Source organism: Alternaria ventricosa (assembly GCF_023758065.1).
Source record: "Alternaria ventricosa strain BMP 2768 chromosome Unknown scaffold_3, whole genome shotgun sequence".
Lineage (NCBI taxonomy): Eukaryota > Fungi > Ascomycota > Dothideomycetes > Pleosporales > Pleosporaceae > Alternaria > Alternaria ventricosa.
The window spans coordinates 1072929-1091920 of record NW_026055683.1 but is presented as its reverse complement, the minus strand read 5'-3'; the positions used below and the strand labels follow the sequence as shown (position 1 = coordinate 1091920).

At 36.6% G+C, this 18992-nt stretch overlaps 2 protein-coding genes across 2 annotated transcripts; one reads left to right on the top strand and one right to left on the bottom strand.

Moving 5' to 3' along the window:
* Nucleotides 1-1984: 1984 nt before the first annotated feature.
* Nucleotides 1985-2725, top strand: J4E93_002290 (uncharacterized protein; the record flags this gene model as incomplete). The annotated part of the gene is made up of 1 exon (XM_049340237.1): nucleotides 1985-2725. The coding sequence occupies one exon, from the start codon at nucleotides 1985-1987 to the stop codon at nucleotides 2723-2725; it is 741 nt and encodes a 246-aa protein (XP_049202559.1).
* Nucleotides 2726-15622: 12897 nt separating this feature from the next.
* On the bottom strand, nucleotides 15623-17814 carry J4E93_002289 (uncharacterized protein; the record flags this gene model as incomplete). The annotated part of the gene is made up of 2 exons (XM_049340236.1): nucleotides 15623-17109; nucleotides 17193-17814. The coding sequence occupies 2 exons, from the start codon at nucleotides 17812-17814 to the stop codon at nucleotides 15623-15625; spliced, it is 2109 nt and encodes a 702-aa protein (XP_049202558.1).
* Nucleotides 17815-18992: the final 1178 nt, after the last annotated feature.

The following is an 18992-nucleotide window of genomic DNA, read 5'->3' as shown; positions in this document are numbered from 1 at the left end:
GTGCGTGCAATAACGACAAGATCACCCGACGATGCCGACGTCGATAGGGGGTCAAGGCGCCTAGTGCGTTAGTTGGCTTGCCGCGGTTCTTTTTCAAGAAGCCATGACCCCTCTGAGCTGAAAAGAAAAAGCAATCTGCGATACATTGCAATCGCGGAAGCTGATGCGCATCTCACATTTGGATAGTGTGGATGAGATTAGGGCGCATTCGAGTACCATGCCGACGTTCTAGCGGAGTCCTGCCTGGGCATGTCATCGACCCGCCAGCTCCAAGCTCTTTCTTCATAGTTCCTGACTCATACGTGTGCCTTACGAGGTTTGACAACGATGTAGGTTGTGTGAACGCGTCCACTGTGACATGTAGGTAAGGCGGCTTTCGCGTCTATATATGGGCTCGTGCTTCCTCGACTCCTGCTTAACGGGTGGCATTATACCATCGTACCGTTAGTTAGGGTCAGATTTTGATGTTCCTGTCTTGAGGATGACGCTATGATGCGAACGCGAGATGATTGATGCGGCGGAAGGTGCCGGATGACGCACAACCCAATGGATTGCGACGTCGACCACAACCGCATCACATGTCGGAGACTATATCTATCTCGTTACGAACTCCGGAATGCGAATGCGAGATGTGCCGCGGCTGCCGACAAGTTCGATTCGGCCTCGTCTGGAGCAAACGTGGCATAGTGTGGGATCATCCTTGTGCGCAAGATTCTCCCGACCCACCATCCACAGCATCGTCCACACGTACCTCACCTTCGCATTCGCATTGTTCCCTCATCCTGCGGCTTGAAACAGCGAGACGGTCCGTTGCGACGATAGCCTGATCGGTTGGTCACCACTGTCAAGGCCCAAAGCTTTGGTCTCGGGTCACGGTAGTTCGCTGCAATGCCGCGCCTCGGCCACAAAAAGTCCGTAATCATCACGCCACACTCCAACCACTCGTCACCCACTACCCCGTACCCTCGAGCCACAGCACCCCCGTTTTATAACTCAAAACCACTGTTCGCTCCTATCTGACCCGATCACGTTCTCTAGGTCCAGACTAGGCTGCCAGCAATGTAAAGCCCGCCATGTCAAGGTAGGACACAACATCTAACTAAGCATTACACGCTTACGGGGACTCGATACTGAAGTAGCTCAGTGTGATGAACTCAAGCCGTGTACCAACTGCGCCCGCCATGGCGTTCCGTGTAGCCTCGTCGTATGGGATCCCAGCGCATCCCAGTCAGCTCATTCGGCATCTTCCGCATCATCTGCATCACGACGTACGAATCAGTCACCGCTCGAACGATCTATATCTGTATGCCCCATAAAACGCCATGAAACATAGTCGTTCTTTTCTCATTGGTGTAACAGGGTTCATCGGCATCGTCTGCCCACGTGGCCTACCCGCGCAACCCGTCGTCCGCAGCCGGAGCGAGGGCCGTCTCGACTATCTCGGAAGAGGATTCTTCCGACTCGCAGTCGGACGCATACCCTTTCTTGACTAGATATATACACAGAAATCAACCGAGTCAGTCGTCGCTATGGTTGCGGGACCTAGAGCTTTTGTAAGTCAGTTGGGCACTTGCAAGGAACACCACCAACTGTTTTTAGACACCACTGGACAACAGAGGCATTTGATACCCTGTCCCAGCGCCCTACTATTCGGCATATGTGGAGAGTCGAGGCTCCCAAACAAGCCAACGCACATGACTTTTTCATGCATGAGATTTTGGCATTTGCAGCGCTACACAAAGCATATCAACAACCTCAAGATCAACGGCAGCCATACTATGCCTGCGGCATCCATCATCAAGATCTCGCCATTCGGGGAGTTCGAGAGAAGCTTCAAAACGTAACAGACGAAGACGCCCCGGCGATAGTAGCCACGTCGACACTGCTCACATTTAGCGTATTTGCTTCAACGGGATTCGAGGCCCAGACACCTGCTACTGCACCTGTCAACGACATTGATAGTCTTGTGAATGCCTTCCATCTCATGCAAGGTATGGGACACGTTCTTGCGCTCGCTCAAATGGCAGTGAGGGACTCTTTCCTCGGCCCGATATTGAGAGATCCGTTGGAACCTACTGCATCGCAGCCCGTGCTGCTAGAGTTGCAAAGTCAACTACCGGCACTGGTTACATTCATTGAAGGGAGAACTGACCTCTCGGAGGCCGAACGAAAACTATATCTTACTGTCATTTCCCTCTTCGAGCCCGCTTTCCAGATATCGCTGCCTGCTCGAGTGGATAACCGGGAGCTACGTTTCCTATTCTTTTGGCCTCTGCAATTAGGACCAGACTTCATGGAAGCTATTCAACAGCGAAGGTCAGGCGCGATCGTAATCCTCTTGTACTATACGACCATGTTCCATGCAGCTGAAACGCGATACTGGTTCATGGAGGGCTGGGGACAGCGGGTATCGAAGGCATGCCACCAGGCCATTGACCAGAGCTGGGCGCCCGCTATTCAATGGCCTCTATCTTTTCTGGAGCAAGGAGACTCATGGAGCTTGTTCGCAAACGTCATAAACCGGGGACAGGCTTCTGGGTCGGCACCAGCTTCTCAGCAGCCATCGGCAGAAACAACACCTCAGCGAGAGGCTCCAACTATCGGATCTTCAACGTCTGGCGCCGAGCCGTCGCAATCTTACTCTATCCAGCGACGAGGCTCGAAGTACGCCGTTCAGATGGGTGCTGCAGAGGACGAACAAGTTCCGGGCGAAGACGAATACTAGGCTTGGCCTCGTGGCCAGACCACTCATCACGACCTGGCAGGCTCGCAGCTGACACATACCTAACACGGGTGTGGAGCGATCTAATACATATTATCACGATGTTGGCAGATTATGGACCTGCAGTTCTCTAGCGGCAGTATAGCCTCGGGTCGATCCCATCATCCCCATTCAGTGGTACCGCCGGCTGGGTGACCGACGGCTAGGTACCCGCATTAGCAGCGGCTTCTCGCCGCGTACCACGGCCGGCAGTACAACGAGATTCACAGCCAATGATTAATAAATTGCGGCGTAGTCGCTGCAATTCTAATCACAACACATATTTGGATGAACGTCATTGTGAGCTGATGCCTGTGGCGTAAATACGAACAAGAATGTGTTCGTATCTGTCGACCGTTCGGTCGGGGTATGATGGCTTACCACTGTGTATTGCATTCGATACACTTGCACGCCAAGAATGCGCCCTTCTCCTTGCAAAATATGACCAATTTACGCCCGCCTTCCTGTTTATTGCCTACACTAAATACCTTCAGATGTACTCTCCTATGTGCCCCGCGTAAGCGCGTTGTAACAGTCATCGTGTGGCTTTGCCCCACAAAATGACCGCTATTGCGACATCCTAATCCCACGATCGGTATGATATTTGCGACTTGCCACGTCAATCGCGCTCAACAACATACCAGGCTGACTTGCCTTCGATCCTGCCCAATATGCGGCCCATGTGTTGTGTGACGGCCCCCAAAATGCTTTTCTTCACACACCAGGCTGTGCCGCTTTCTCACATAAGTCGCATGCAGGCCTACTGCATGCTCCTTTAGCCAGCCGCTGAGGTGCTCTGGAACAAAGAGCGGTGGCGTAAGTCTACTATTGTGCACCTTCCGTATTGAGACGATGGAATGACGGGAAATGCTGAGCCTCATTGTTGGGGAGGAGTAACTTTCAATCATTTGTTTAAAGTTGGTGACTAGAGAAGGACGCGGAGGTGGAAATTTGATCGATAATTCCTTCGCACCCGCAGCGCTAGACTTAGCGTTTCTAATAAACTGTAGTACAGTACTTTTAAGGCTATTGTGTAGTACATATAGCTTAATTATTAGTATTATATATATAGTAGTAAATATAATATAGCTAGAGACTATAGTGTAGTTACTTAGGCTACTTATACATTAAATATATATCTAATTAGGTAACCTATTACTATAGAGTAGTAAATTAAAGCTATAGTTAATACTACAGGAGCTCTAGAGACAGCGATCTTAACCTAAGTTATTACTGCGATTTCTACTATTACTGCTACTACTAATAGCCTTACTACTAATAGCCTTGCTATTACTATTACTGCCTGCCTCTAAGCTCTTAATGTAGTAATCTAGCTATAAAAGCTCGCTCTTAATAATATTATTACGTAGCTAGTTCTTCTAGAGTTATAAAGCCTCTATTATAGACGCTCTAAGATAGTTATAATTATTAGTAATTATCTATTTAGTAGTTAAAAAGTAGCGCTTATACTTATAGCTAGTAGTAGAGATAGAGAGAATATTAGTAGCTATCTAGAATATAATAGAGTACTTATTATAGCTAACTTAAAGCTACTAGCACTATAAGTTATAGAGAAGCTTATATTACGCGTTTAACTATATAAGATAATTATTATAAAAGTTATTAAAGTACTTCTTAAGCTAGGTACTACGCTTCTAGTACTTATATATTTTATTACTAGTAAAGTAGTATATATCTACTACTATTATCTAACTATATAGATTATTATTATTACTATTAAGTGCTTTACAGCGTAGTAGTAGTAGTAGCTCTAGCTTCTTATAATTTAGCTCTACTACTAAATACTTACTATAGACCTTCTTAATAGAGGCCTCTATAGCCTTTACCTACTTAGAATATAGCTTCTAGTAAGTCTAAAACTAAGTAAGGCGTAGAGTAGAGTAGAGAGCTATTATAATATAATAATAGCTAACGTCTATATTAATAATAAGCTTATTAAAGTAGTTATTAAGCTTCTACTTACTATATATAATAGCAGCAGTAAAGTACGCGCTACTACTATTATTAGAGTAATTAAAGTAGGCACTCTCTATTATATAGTAATTCTATAAGATTTATAGATTTATTAAGGTCTACTATAGTAATCTAAATCTAGAAACGCTATTACTACTCTTAAGGCGCTTTATTATCTTAATAAGTAGCTATAGAAAGTTAATAAGCTACTATATAGCTTTCTACTCTTTCTTAGTAAGCGCGTTAGTAAGTAGGTTATAGGCGTTATTAAGCTATTATAACGCGCTCTATAACCTTATTATAAAGCGCTATATACTATTTTAAAGCTCTAGGTAGTAGAGAAGTATATAATATACTAAGTACTAGTAGACGCCTCTATTTTAGCGCAGCTAAAGCGTATTATAGGTATATAGAGTGTTATTATTATTAAGTAATTTCTTCTATACTAATAGAAAGAGCTTATAACGCTTATAAGACGTGTAGACTATATTTATAAAGTTATAGAGCTTACTAATAATACTTTATAATTAAAAGAGCTTATATTATTATATTATAAACGCCTTTATAAGATTATTCTTAAACTAGCTAACGCCTTTACTATATAGCGTTGCCTTAATAATAAGATTTATAATATAGCTAGCGTAGCGTATATAATTACTTAAAAAGAGATAGATATTAGAGTACTAGTTAAGGCCTTTAATAAGCTTACTATTATTATTAAAGGTGTTATTACTAATAAAGGCTTATAATTATAGCGTAACTGTAAACTTATCTAGAACGCTAAGTATAATAGTAGCTTACGTAGTGTAATAGACTGCGCCTAGAAAAGTTCTTAGCTAGAAACTTTAGAAACCTAGTCTAGTTTTAGCTAAGCTTAGAAAACTCTTCTAAAGTATATAGCTATCTAGAAAGCTCTTCTTTCTAGGCTATTAAATTTATCTATTACCTTTCTAGTACTTACTCTTAGAGTTAGCCTTTTATAATTAAATTTAATTAATACTCTAAAGAAGTTTATAGAAACTCTCTTATTATAGATATAACTTTATATACTTTAGTAGAGAATATAGCCTAGTATACTATTACTTTAGTAGAGTAAAGTAATAGCTAAGAGTATATTACTTAGTAACTTTAGTCTATATTAAATATAGAGATAGACGCTAATAAGAAATAGACTAAACTTTAGCTAGTTAAAGAGATACTAAAGATATAAACTAAATAGACTTTAGTCTTTCTTTTCTTAGATATATCTAATACTAACTAACTTATAAAGAATAATACTACTTCTTTAAAACTACTTATAGAACTAGTAATTACTTAAAAAATACTAAACCTTCTCTATTATAGAATTACGTAACTTAAGAATAATATATAACGTAACTTTTTTTCTCTAAATATATTTACTTTCTCTTTTTTTTCTACTCTAACTAATATATACACTATAAGAGCTAAATAAGCTAAAGCTAAACTCTTTAGACTATAAAACGCTTAAGCTAACTTATTATAATTTATTAAAATTCTAGACTTTTACTCTTTTACTAAAGACTAAAGTAACTACTAAAAGTTTAAACTCTAGATAGTAAATAAGCTATAATATAATAAAGAGAAGCTAGAAAGCTAACTAGAGTATATCTTCTCTAAGTTAATAGATAGAGTAGTAAGTATTACGCTATCTTAGATAAGTTATTTTAAAGAGTCTAGTAACGTAAATATATTTTAGAAGTTTCTAGACTAGTAGTTCTTAAATAATATATTAGAGAAGAGATTATAAAGAAAGTTAATAATATTTAAGTAAAGTAGTAAAGTATACTTAGATAAATTTAACGCAGCCTTTATAAAGCTTACCTTTAATACTAAAGAATTCTATAATAAGTACTTTAAAATATAGTACTTTAGTACCTTAAAACTAGACTTTAGGTAGCTTATAATACTTATAGTTATTCTAGATAACTAGACTATTATATAACTAATAAATTACGTAAGAATTATTAAGAAAAACTAGTACTACGTAAAGCTAAAGTAAAACTTTAATAAGTTCTAAACTAAATAGTTAATAAGTAGAAGTAATACTATAGATTAGAAGCCTACTAAAACGTACGTAGAAAGAGTTAGTAGAAACTCTTTAAATAAATCGCGCGTAAAATAAGTAACTAATAAGAAGTAAGCGCGCTAAAGAAAAGAGCGCTTATATATGCACTATAGTAAAGATAGATATTACGCTATATAATATCTCTTACTACTAGCTATAAACTCTTTAAGCTCTACTTATATTAAGATAGTAAGCGCGCTACGCGCTAAAGTAGAAAAGAATAGTAGTAATAAAGAAGTTTCTAACTTAGAAAACTAAATCTTTTTACCTAAAATTATAGGTAGAAGAATAAGAAGTTAGAAAAAGTAAAGAGACTAGTAGAGTTTTAAAGAAAATAGCCTAATAAAACTCTAATAATAATATACTTACTAATTAATACTACTAAAGTTATATATACTATAATTAATACTAGTTATCTTATATTTAGAATAGTCTCTACTAAGTTTATAAAGTAAGCTAACTTAATATATATAGAAGTTCTCTAACATTCTATAATTAAAATTAGAGGTAAAGTAGAATAGATAACTTATATAGCGTAAGTATTTATAGATATTAATAGGTATAAGAAAGATGCCTAGTTATAAAAAATTAAGAGTAAGAATAAATATAATATTATTCTTAGTCGCCTCTAGATAGATAAGAATAATATAGTTCTAGCTCTAGCTAAGAAATTATTTTTTATATACTTAAGTAGTACTTAAGTTTATAGTAAGAAAGAAAAAAAACTATATAATATATTCTTCTCTATTTCTACTAGTGCCTTTGCAGTATAAATATAGAGATTAAGAAAGAATAAAGTAGTATAAGTATAGGCAGCCTTACTAGCTAATATATAGAAAACTCTAAATAAGAAACTAAAAGAGAACTCTAGAGATAAGCTACTTAATTACTTATAATTAGAGTTCTATATATTTATAAAGAAAAAAGTAGATAAGCTAGCGCCTCTATATAAACCTTCTATTAATTATATAATTAAAATTATAGAGAAAGATAAAAGAATAGTAAAGATTCTATAAAGTCTACTATATAGTATAAGTAGAGAGAAACTTCTTATTTTAAGAAAAGAGTTAACTATATACTTAGACTAGAGGTTTATTAGAGTAAGTAGATTTAGCGCTGCTACTTTAGTATTATTTATAAAAAAGCTAGAAGAAGGCCTTTACTTTTGTGTAGATTATTATACACTTAACATAATAAAAAAAAAAAACTAATATTCTCTTTTCTTAATCTATAAGACGCTTTTCTAGATTTTAGAAGCTAAATAGTTTATAAAGGTAGATATTATTTAGGTCTTCTATAAGATCTATATAGCTAAAGGTAATAAATAGAAAATAGCCTTCTATATAAGATTTAGCCTTTATAAATAGCTAGTAATACTATTTAGACTTATAAACGCGCTAAGCACCTTTTAAAGATATATTAACTATATACTAAAAGAGTACTTAGATAAATAGTACTTTGCGTACTTAAATAATATACTAATATAGTCTTCTAGTTTAAGAAAGAACTATAAGTAGAAGGTAAAGATTATTATCTAGAAACTAGGCGCTGCTAGTCTATACTTAGATATAGATAAGAGTAAGTTTAGTATAAAGAAGACTAAGTACTTAGAATTTATTATTAAAATAGGTAAAAGTATTAGTATAGACTCTAAAAAGGTTAAGGCTATTAAGAATTAGGCGCTACTTATATTAATAAAGAGAATTTAGAGCTTTATAGATTTTGTAAATTTCTATTAATAGTTTATTAAGAACTTTTTCTTAATTATAGCTCTACTTACTAAGCTTACTAGAAAAGAAAGCGCGTTCTAATAGAGACTAGAATAATAAGAGGTATTTAAGAAACTTAAGACTTTATTTATTATTAACTTAGCGCTAGTAAACTTTAATAAGAACTTAGAGATAGTGCTAGAGTATAACGCTTCTAAATTTATAGTAGAAGAAGTACTTTTTTAGTACTATTCTAATAGAGTACTTTAAGTAGTAGAATACTTCTCTACTAAGTATACTACTATAAAGTCTAATTATATAATTTATAATAAGAAACTACTAGTAGTTATAAAGTATCTTAAATACTTTAATATAGATTTAAAGAAGGCTAAAGCCTTTATAGTAATTATAGACTATAAGAACTTAGAGTACTTTTATAAAATAAAACTTCTATTAGAGAAATACATCTACTAAGTAGAGATCTTAAGTAAGTATAACTTAACCTTTAAGTACTACTCTAGAGTAGTTAATAGTAAAGCAGACATATTATTAAGAAAGAATAAAAATACTCTAGTAGGCGTAGTAGATAAAAGAGAAGTTTTAAAGTATTTTTAACTACTTTAACTTATTAACTCTACTAGTAATACTCTTTTTAATAAGAAGAAAGTAGAAGTAGAAGTATTATAGTACTTTAATACTTAAGGTCTAAAAGTAATTCTCTTTAATAGAAGATTTACTACTACCTCTAAACTTAAGAAGAGTTAATATAGTTAGCTACTACTAGAGCTAGCTACCTCTAAGCTAAAAGAGCAACGTAGTTAGCTACTACTAGAGTTAGATAACTTAAATCTAAATAAGTAGTTATAAAGCGCGTAAGTAAATAATAGTAGTTCTTCTCTAAGAGAGTTACTATTACTATAACTTAAATATAACTAGTCTAGTAAAACGCAGTAGTAAAGACGTAAACGTAGTAGAAGAGAAGCCTACTTTTTTCTATAGATAAATAACTTTATAAATACTAAAAAGAAGCTACCTAAGACTAAGAGACTACTATAACTAGCTATAATTTACTTAGCCTTTACTAAAGATAATAAGAAAAGAAAAAACGTAGTAGCTAAAGAAGAAGAAAAAAAAGAAGTCTTATTAGAAAATAAATAAAAAGTAGCTACTTATAAGAATAAAACTTACTATATTATATAAAAAGCTATTATAAGTAGTTAACGTAAGTTCTTTCTAAACCTAAACTTAAAAGTTTTCTTAGTAGAATACTTTATAGATAAGAAAGAGCTTCTCTAATACTAAAAGAGAAAATAAGTACTAGAAGACTCTTTTCTCTATATAAGACTTATCTTAGAAGTTTATAAATCTTTAGTAAGTAGCTATTTAGGTTAGAAAACTACCTACTTTATACTTATATATAATTACTTCTAGCTAAAAATATCTACTAATGTATAGATATATATTTAGAATTGTACTTAATGTAGCTACGTAAAGCTCTAGAGAAAGATAAAATAAGGCCTTCTCTATCTATTACTACTATCTAATAGAATCTAGAAGAAAGTCTCTATAGATTTTATTATAGGCCTACTTAAAAGTAATAGCTATACTAATCTTATAGTTATTACTAACTACTTAAGTAAGAATATTATCTTTATTCTACTTAAAAATATTAGCGTAGAAACTATCTTCTAAGCGTATATTAAGAGAGTAGTTATATACTATTAGCTTCTAAGCGCTATAGTTTCTAACTAAGGTAGCTAGTTTATTAGTAGATTCTAGATAATAATGTATACAAAACTAGAGATTAAACGTAGAATTTTAATAGCCTACTACCTCTAAACTAATAGCTTAATAGAGCGTATAAATAGTACTATTAAAATATATTTTAAAATATATATTAACTAAAACTAGAATAACTAAGTAAAGCTATATTTAATTACATAGATTATAATTAAAGAAAGAAATACTACCTCTATAGAAGTAAGCTTCTTCTTTCTATAATATAGGTATAACATAGACCTAATCTAGAAGAATAACTCTAATAAGCTAGTCTATAGTATACTAGCTTCTAAAGTATCTACTATTACTATAACTAATAAGTTTAAGAAAGTATTTAAATACGTTTAGGCTAGAATAGCTAAAGTATAGTAGAAATAAAAGAGATAGACTAACTACTATAGATAAGAAGCGCTGCGGCTATAAGTAGAAGATAGAGTATAGCTTTAATATAGGCTTAACCTTATAAATAGATATTCTAGTATAAAGCTAAACTAGAAGAATAGCTAGTATAAAGTTATAGAAGTAATCTTACTATTTAATATAAAGCTTAATACGCTACCTAGAATATATTTTATTTTCTATATTAGCTAGTTAAGACTTAACTTATAGAACCTACTACTTAGATAAGTAGTAGATAATCTGTAGCTAGAAGCTCTAATAGAAGTAGTAGATAAAAAGCTATAGACTATATACTATATTAATAAGATTATTAGTAAAAGATAGAGAAAAGTAGAATAAGAAATAAAGCTAGAATACCTTATAAGATAGACTAAGTACTATAAGCTCTTATAGAAACTAGCTACAGCTATAAGTAAGATAGTTACTCTAATAAATTAGAAAACCTTCTTAGCGCATACTAAGAAAGTAGATAGATCTCTTTTAATAAACTTTAGAAAAGAAAACTTTAAAAAACTATACTACTAAAAGTAGTATAACTAAAAATTTATTATTAATAAAGTAATAGAGTATATACTCTTAGTAAGAAGAATAGTATACTAAAGAGAGAAAGTAATATTATAAAGGTAGAAGAATAAAGATAAAAAAGAAATAGGAAATTATTTATTACTTAAAAGTAGAGAGTATTATAATAGAATAAAACTCTATAGAAAGATAAACCTATAATAAGATAACTAATAGATAAAATACTAACCTAAATAACTAACTAAAGACGCTAATAACACCTTAATTACTAGACTTATAATTATTAAAGCTCTAACTTAGACTATTAAAATCTAACTACTTATTATAACGTGTCTAAGCCTTCTTCTTCTTAGTATTATTATACTTCTTCTTAAGAGTATAAGACTTCTTAGAGGTAGTATAAAACTTTTACTACTCTAAAAACTTAGTAAATATAGAGATATTATAGTACTTATTCTCTAGATTATAATTCTTATATAGATACTTACTTAGAGTTATTATTATAACGCACTTAAAGGCGTAGATAATATTATAGAGATAATTAGTATTAAGAATAGTAGAGAAAGTAATTACGTAGAGCTAAACACTAAATATATTAGTAGAGATCTTAAAGGTAAGAAGCTATATATAAGTTAGTAAGAAAAATACTAAAAAGAAAGTAAAAAAACTTACTAAAGATTCTATAAGCTACGTATTCTTCTTAGATAAAGCTTAGATAGACTTTATAATAGAGATAAGCTTAGTAAAAAGAGTTTTAGTTAAGACTAGAAAAAGCTTATTAATATAGCTCTACTTTAAACTCTTAGGTAGCTTCTTTAGGTACTTATTAAGAAGAGGTAAAAAAAGGTTATAAACTAGGTCTCTTATAAAATACAAAAGTATAGAATTATTATATACTAATTAATAAAACTAGTAGATAGCGTTTTTAAGCTTAAAAAGTATTTTAAGAAGTTAGCTATATCTAAGAAAAGTAAAGAAAGAAAAGACTTACTATAGTATATTAGAGCTGCTTTGCCTTATACTAGTTATAAGTCTTATTATTAGACTTATTAAAGACGTAGACTATATACTTATTATTCTCTTCTTTAAAGAGATAAATATAGTAAATATAGACTTTAGAGACTATTAGCTTCTTACTAATATTCTTTAGATTACTATTAGTATTAAGTAGTATAATTTTATTAATAAAGAAGTTATAACGTAGACGCTTTACTAACTTAGTAGGCTATTATATAGGTTAGTAAAGCTTATAAGTAAAAGTAAAAAAGTAGAGAGACTTACTAATACGCTAGAGAATTTACTAACCTTACTAGCGCTATAACATAAGTAGTAGAGTATAATAGTAGTATTAAGTCTAGAAGGTATAGTAGAGGTAGAGTAAGTAAGAAAGAAAGTAATAAAGATAGTAACACGTAAGAATAAATATAGAAAGTATTATAAGTAAAGTTACTAATTTTATATATAATAAAAATAGAAAATAAGTATAATAGATAGATTTTTATTATAGTATAGCTTACTTAATTTTCTTTAGCTAAGGCGCTAAAACGCAGCGCTTAGATAGAAGATTTTATAGCGTTTATACTTAAGAAATTATATAACTATAAATTTTATAGCTGCGTAATATAACGCTTAGAAGAGAAGAAAGCTATTATAATAGACTACGCTTAGAAAAGTTCTTAGCTAAGAACTTTAGAAACCTAGTCTAGTTTTAGCTAAGCTTAGAAAACTCTTCTAAAGTATATAGCTACCTAGAAAGCTCTTCTTTCTAGGCTATTAAATTTATCTATTACTTTTCTAGTACCTACTCTTAGAGTTAGCCTCTTACACGTAGCGCTAGTATAATTACTATAGAGGTTATAAAATATAATTAAGATATTACGCTACTTATATTAAGAGTCTAAATAGTTAGCTAGTTATTATAATAAGTTATAGGTGCTAAGAATTTTATCTAAGAAATACGCTACTACTCTAAGAAAACTTAGATAATTACTTAACGTCTACATATTAATACTTATACTAATCTAGCTACTTACTTTCTATAATAGCGCTTTAATCTTACTTATCTAACGTGTGTAAGTTAATTAGACGTAGCTAGTAATTATTAATACTACTATTAGCAGCGCCTTAAGAAGACTAGTATAATTCTAAGTAAGTAGCTCTTATAGCTCTATTAAAGTTGTAATATTAAAGCTAATATTCTATAGTATTACTTAGTTAATAAGCACAGCTTATAGCTTCTTCTTCTTCTATAGCGTATATAATACTAACTTATTTATACTAGTAACTTTTATAGTAGCAAATAGAGAGCTGTATAGTAGCTTATTAGTCTCTAGTAATAGACTTATATTAATATTAATATAGTGCCTGTTTGCTATATATTTCTTAATATAGTTATAGCTATTAACTACTTTAAGAGCGTTATTAGAGAAGCTAAGATAGTAGTACTTATATAACTAGAAGAACTTCTTCTTTCTACTTAGGCTATTATAGCTAATTCTAACGCTATATTACTAAATTAAAAAGGCCTTATAATTACTAGTAAGCTAGCTCTTATATAATATAGTATAGCTAAGTCTATATAGCTTAAGATATCTATTATTATAGTAGACGTAACTAAAGTTTATAATAAAGTTATTACTATCTCTAGTTTTTTTTTCTACCTCTAAAGCTTTAGAAACTTATAAGAAGATACCTAAAAGTATTAGTATTATCTAAGGTAATAGAGCTAGCGATTTTAGCAGCGTAAGAAAATAGTAAGTAGTAGTAGTATAGTATACTATATAGGCTATAGAAGTTAAGAGAGTAGAAAAAGCAGCGCTAGTAAATCTCTTTATTATATTATATTGCGATATAGTGTTGTATAAAGAATACTAATAAGATATAGCTATTATTACTACTTTTTATACTATTATCTAAACTTAGCTACTTTCTAACTACTTATCTTAAACGTCTTGCAATCTCTATATACTTTTTTAGGCTAATAACTTTATTAACTCTATTAAGATATAGCTAAAAAGAGTAAGAACTTTAAATAATAGCGCTATCTCTAGACTTATAGAGGTAGTTAAAGTTCTAAGCTCTTAGAGCTCTTAAGGTTATAATATATTACTATAGTAATTAATAAAATTCTACTATAATTAACCTATAATACTATAGCAAGCTAGATATTAGCCTTATAATAGTCTTATAATTTTAGAATATATACACTATTACTACTTTAAAATATATATTAAAAATTTAGGCTATACTCTATTATTCTATAAACTCTCTATAGCGTAGTAGTTACGTTTATTACTATAAATAGAGACTACTATCTCTGTTAATCTAATCTTATAAGCGTAAAGCTATCTTAAATTAGACTTACTTAGCGTTAAATAGCTTTAATAAGAATTAGATTAGAGCGCTGTAAGTTTTTTTTTATATTTAAAATAAACTTAAAACATTTTTTTTTGCTTTTTATATTAGCTATAAGTAATAGTAGTAATAACTATAATACTAGATAATTATTTGTATAGACTTTTTTTAGCCTTACGCGTAATCTCTAGCCTACTTAGCCTACTCTTAGCTTAAGTCTAATAGCTCTAGGCTATATACTATACTTAGTTATACTATAACTCCTTTACTATTACTCTGTATAGTTATAATACAGGCTAGTACTTGCTTCTCTACGTACGCCCTAAAGTACAACGTACACTGTATTGTACTAAATAGTAGTGCGGTTCGTTGGAAACGCTGGCTAGACTGTGCCGCTCCGATGCTAACCACCACGCACGCACGCAAGTCAAGCTGTCTTCGCATGCAGTGACGGTCAATCACGCCGAGTGACGCGGCAATACGGTATTGCCGCTGCAGGCTGACCGGTGGGGACGAACGGGTTGCGCTGGCGGAAATACGCATATTGGGGATCATTAGAAGCGATCATTGCTTCTAGATGTCGGAAGCTAGAGGATCCGCGCTTGAGAGACAGCCACTGGTGTGGGGAGCACACGACGCGAGGAGTCGCATTGCAGACGCCGTACTGCTTCGGCGATAATGTACTGCGCGAGAACCGATGAGGCATGACGCGAACTGTACGAGAACGCAAGCTGTTGTGAGATGTCGGAGGTGTTTCAAAAGCTGGCAGTGCCATGGATGTAGTGCGATGCGTTGAGATAGCGATGCAGTGTACTATTACATTAAAGTAGTAAAGAGTGTACTAGTGGGTATCTTGATCGTCTCCTCGTGAACATCCCCAAAGAAAAGTCAAGCACAGTAATCTCCGTGTTGCAATAATCCCAAAGCACTGGCCAAGAGGCAAATGTTTGCGACGCAATACATATCAAAAGTCTAAAGGAAGAAGATATCCGAAAGTGTATAGCCACGGAAGTATTCGAAGTCAAAAGGTTCTGTCGTTCATGATGGAGACATGGGCCGACTTTGGCCGTCTACACTTCTCGCCCAGCGCTCTAGCTCTTCGGGTGTTGGCTGCGAGACTGCTGTACTATCGCTTTGAATGGTTGTGTCGCTCAATCCTCTGGTGTGTGACGGACGTCGTTCCATCGCAGACTCTTGCGCATCGTCGGCCGCTTCGGGCTGTGCGTCTGCCTTTGCTCTACTTATCTCTTCAGCAGTAGCTGGCGCTCCAGGCTCCACTGCTGATTTCATGGCTTCGGTATCTGGCCCAGCTTCAGGCGCCTTCTTCGCTAGTACTTCGTCGATATTGGTCGATAGTGAGTTGTCACTCGGACTTCGGCTGTGCGGAGGTTTCTGAACTGGCTTCATGTCTGAGGTTTTACCAGGCATTGAACTGATCGTATCTTCACCAGGGAGCTCTGCGAGAGGCGCGGCATACCTGCCATTGGCGAAGTAGTCGGGCGAGTTGCGGCCATCCGGCGGAGGACTGTAAAGCTCGGCGGGGGTACTCTCCGGAGACATTTCGCTGATAGGTGGATAGGATTTATGATCAACACTGTAGTAACCTGCCGCAGGGTCTTTTGGTGAATGAGGAGCTTCAGAGCCAGTGAGCTCTGAGACACGACGATACTTGATCTCAGTACCAGCAAAAGTTGTGTCAATCTCAGACGGCTTTTCGGTGTTTTCTTCGGGTTCCTTTGGCGTCCGGCGCTTCTTCCTCCATAGAAGGTAAGCACCGATTGCGACAATGATGAAAGCGCCAACGATGGCGACAACAATTCCTGCGATTGCGCCTGCCGATAGCCCACCTCCAGACTCAGACTCTGGCGGTGCCGGTAGGCCAGTGTAAGACCTATCGAATATGGTGACTAGACTCGGATCTGGCATTGGATCAGAAAATGTGGCTGGAGCGACCGTGAAATTCTGGTGTTCGTAGTCGACCACGATGTACGCTTCCTGTAGAAGTGTGCGGCCCAACACGAATCTCCCATTTAGTGATCGCTTTATGGGAAGATAACGGGTCGTATTGAAGAAGAGTGGGTAGCCGGCTTGCTGGTCCAGCGCCGAGTATGGGAGAGTTATGTCCGTAAAGTCTGTGCTGTCGCCACCAGTATTGGCGCTGATCTTGAAGGATAATGTTGGGTTTAGTCGTAGATTCTGTTGGTGCGATGAGTCGTTGACAGTATATAGCTGAACATCCTCGTCCAAGGTCAGACCGAAAGTAGTGACGAATTGGTCACAGACTTCGTCCGGAAGGATAAGATACGGTAATGTGGAATCGATGGTAGCAGGGAATCCTCCCTTGGTGAAAGAAGCTGTGTTGGCTTCGGCGTCTTGGTCTGGCTTCCAGAGAATGGAAATGACGCCAACAGCAAGCGTGTTGTTCTGCCGGCTGGGCATACTGATCGAGACACCTAGATCGGAAAGTCGCGATTTATCGTAACCGCCGATCACCAAGCTTCCTGTAACTCCGTTGTTGTTATTACCTGTTTGTATTAGCGTTCAGATATGCTACTTTCACTTCTCGCTGGGGTGGTAACTCATGATGCACACCACACTATGCACTTACGATAATAAGCCCCCGCAGTATATCCGAACGACCGACTCGCAATTCTGTGGGCGCTTCCATACATGTTGTCCATGAAGTTTGGTTTGAGTGCGCCAGGGGGTCCGGTAGATCCAACAGCGAGCCCAAGGGAGCCCATGTAGAAGTTTGCAACAGTGTACTTCACGACATACTGCTCCGCCAGGATAAAGCCCTGTGGTGAACTCTCACCCAGGCCAACATTATCCACACCCCAAACTGCGGCCGGCTCTTCCGCTTGTAATGTGTCGTTGTACCACTCGGGCACCGGAATAGTGTAGACTCCTGCAGTCTGCCATGTTGAAGATTTTTCGTCATCGAAACCTAGAGACGGACGGCCTTCGTATGGCAAGATACCACGATTCGCTGCACACTCTTCAGGAGTGGGATCAGAACACCAGTCGGTCTGTTGCGGTACGAGGGTAGCAGGCGAAGAAGTGGATATGAGTACCCTGAAGTTCTGGCCGTTGCTGTTGTTCTTGGCGTCGTCGCCGACATTGATGAAGAACGTAGACCACTTCCCATCATTTCCTTCGTACTGCCCACTGGGACTCAGCACGTAAGGCGAAGGCAGCTGAATCGGCTCGGCACGCTTCTTGGAAAACATCGTCGTAACTTTACCACGGCGTATCGCAGCCGAAGTGAAGGGTCATGGATTGATAAGAGGAGGCTACAGATAAGAAGAGGCACAAGCCATCAAAAACACCAACACCTTGTCAGCTACCGCAACCACTTAGCGTAGGTCAGCTGGTGGTGCCGGACTGGCATCGAGCCGCGACTTGCGTGGGCGATGCGCATCAGCGCTCCTTAGACGACAGTCGCAAGGTCCTCATTGCCGTTGCTTGGATCGGTTAAACATCAATTTGTCTGGCTGTTCTAGGCGTCAAGCCCATCTGCTTGTTGTGGGTGTATTGCGCCCGTGCCTCAGGCGGGGTAGAGGCACAGCATCGCCAGGGCACCCTGAGGTTGCATATTACATGTGGATGAGCCGGCATATGACTGGACGTGGCAATACCGGTGAAAGGGCACAGGTTGTGTGGTTGCCACCAGCCTTCCCATTGGGAGAGAACTGGGCGGAGAAGGATCGCGAAGCATTCAATCGAGAGTCTGGATGGCAATCGTTGTTGACCAGGGCCGCAGATAGGCTGCATGCTGAGGTGGCTGGAAAGGCGAACCTCGAGGGAAGCCTTGACGGCCCGCGGACAGGTGGAGCTTCACTGGCTGGCGCGCTCGATCGCCTTACTCAGCGGGAGCCAACGGCCCAATCGCTCGAGCCGCCGCCCCACTTGTCCGCACAGCACGCACATCAGTTCTCACGTGCATGCACCTCTCACACGTTGCAACACACAATCACTCTTGTTGTCACCCTGCGCGACCCACCCTAGAAGAAACACGATCGTACGGATTCGGGAATTAGAGTCGTGTAGCCAGTGCGAGTATGGCGCTCGGCACCAGCGGACCTGTGCAAGGAGCGCCCTTCTGCTCCGAGCTTCGCTCCTCACTTTCGGCCCCCAGAATGCCATCTTCATCGGATCCCGTCTGGCGCCAAAACCTATCGCTAGTGATGATGGGCTGCAGGCCATTACTCTGTACAAGGTAGCGAGCTAACTTTATGCGGCTTCAGAAGTAACCATGTCAGCAACCGCCATGGATGCGATTCTCAACTTGTCTTCAGGCCTCTGGGTTGGATGATATCCCGCGTCACTTGCATCTGTCCGGCCTTTCTCATCATGCGGATTGAATGCGACACCACGTCTTGGAAGTCTCCCAGGTCTCACTGCGACC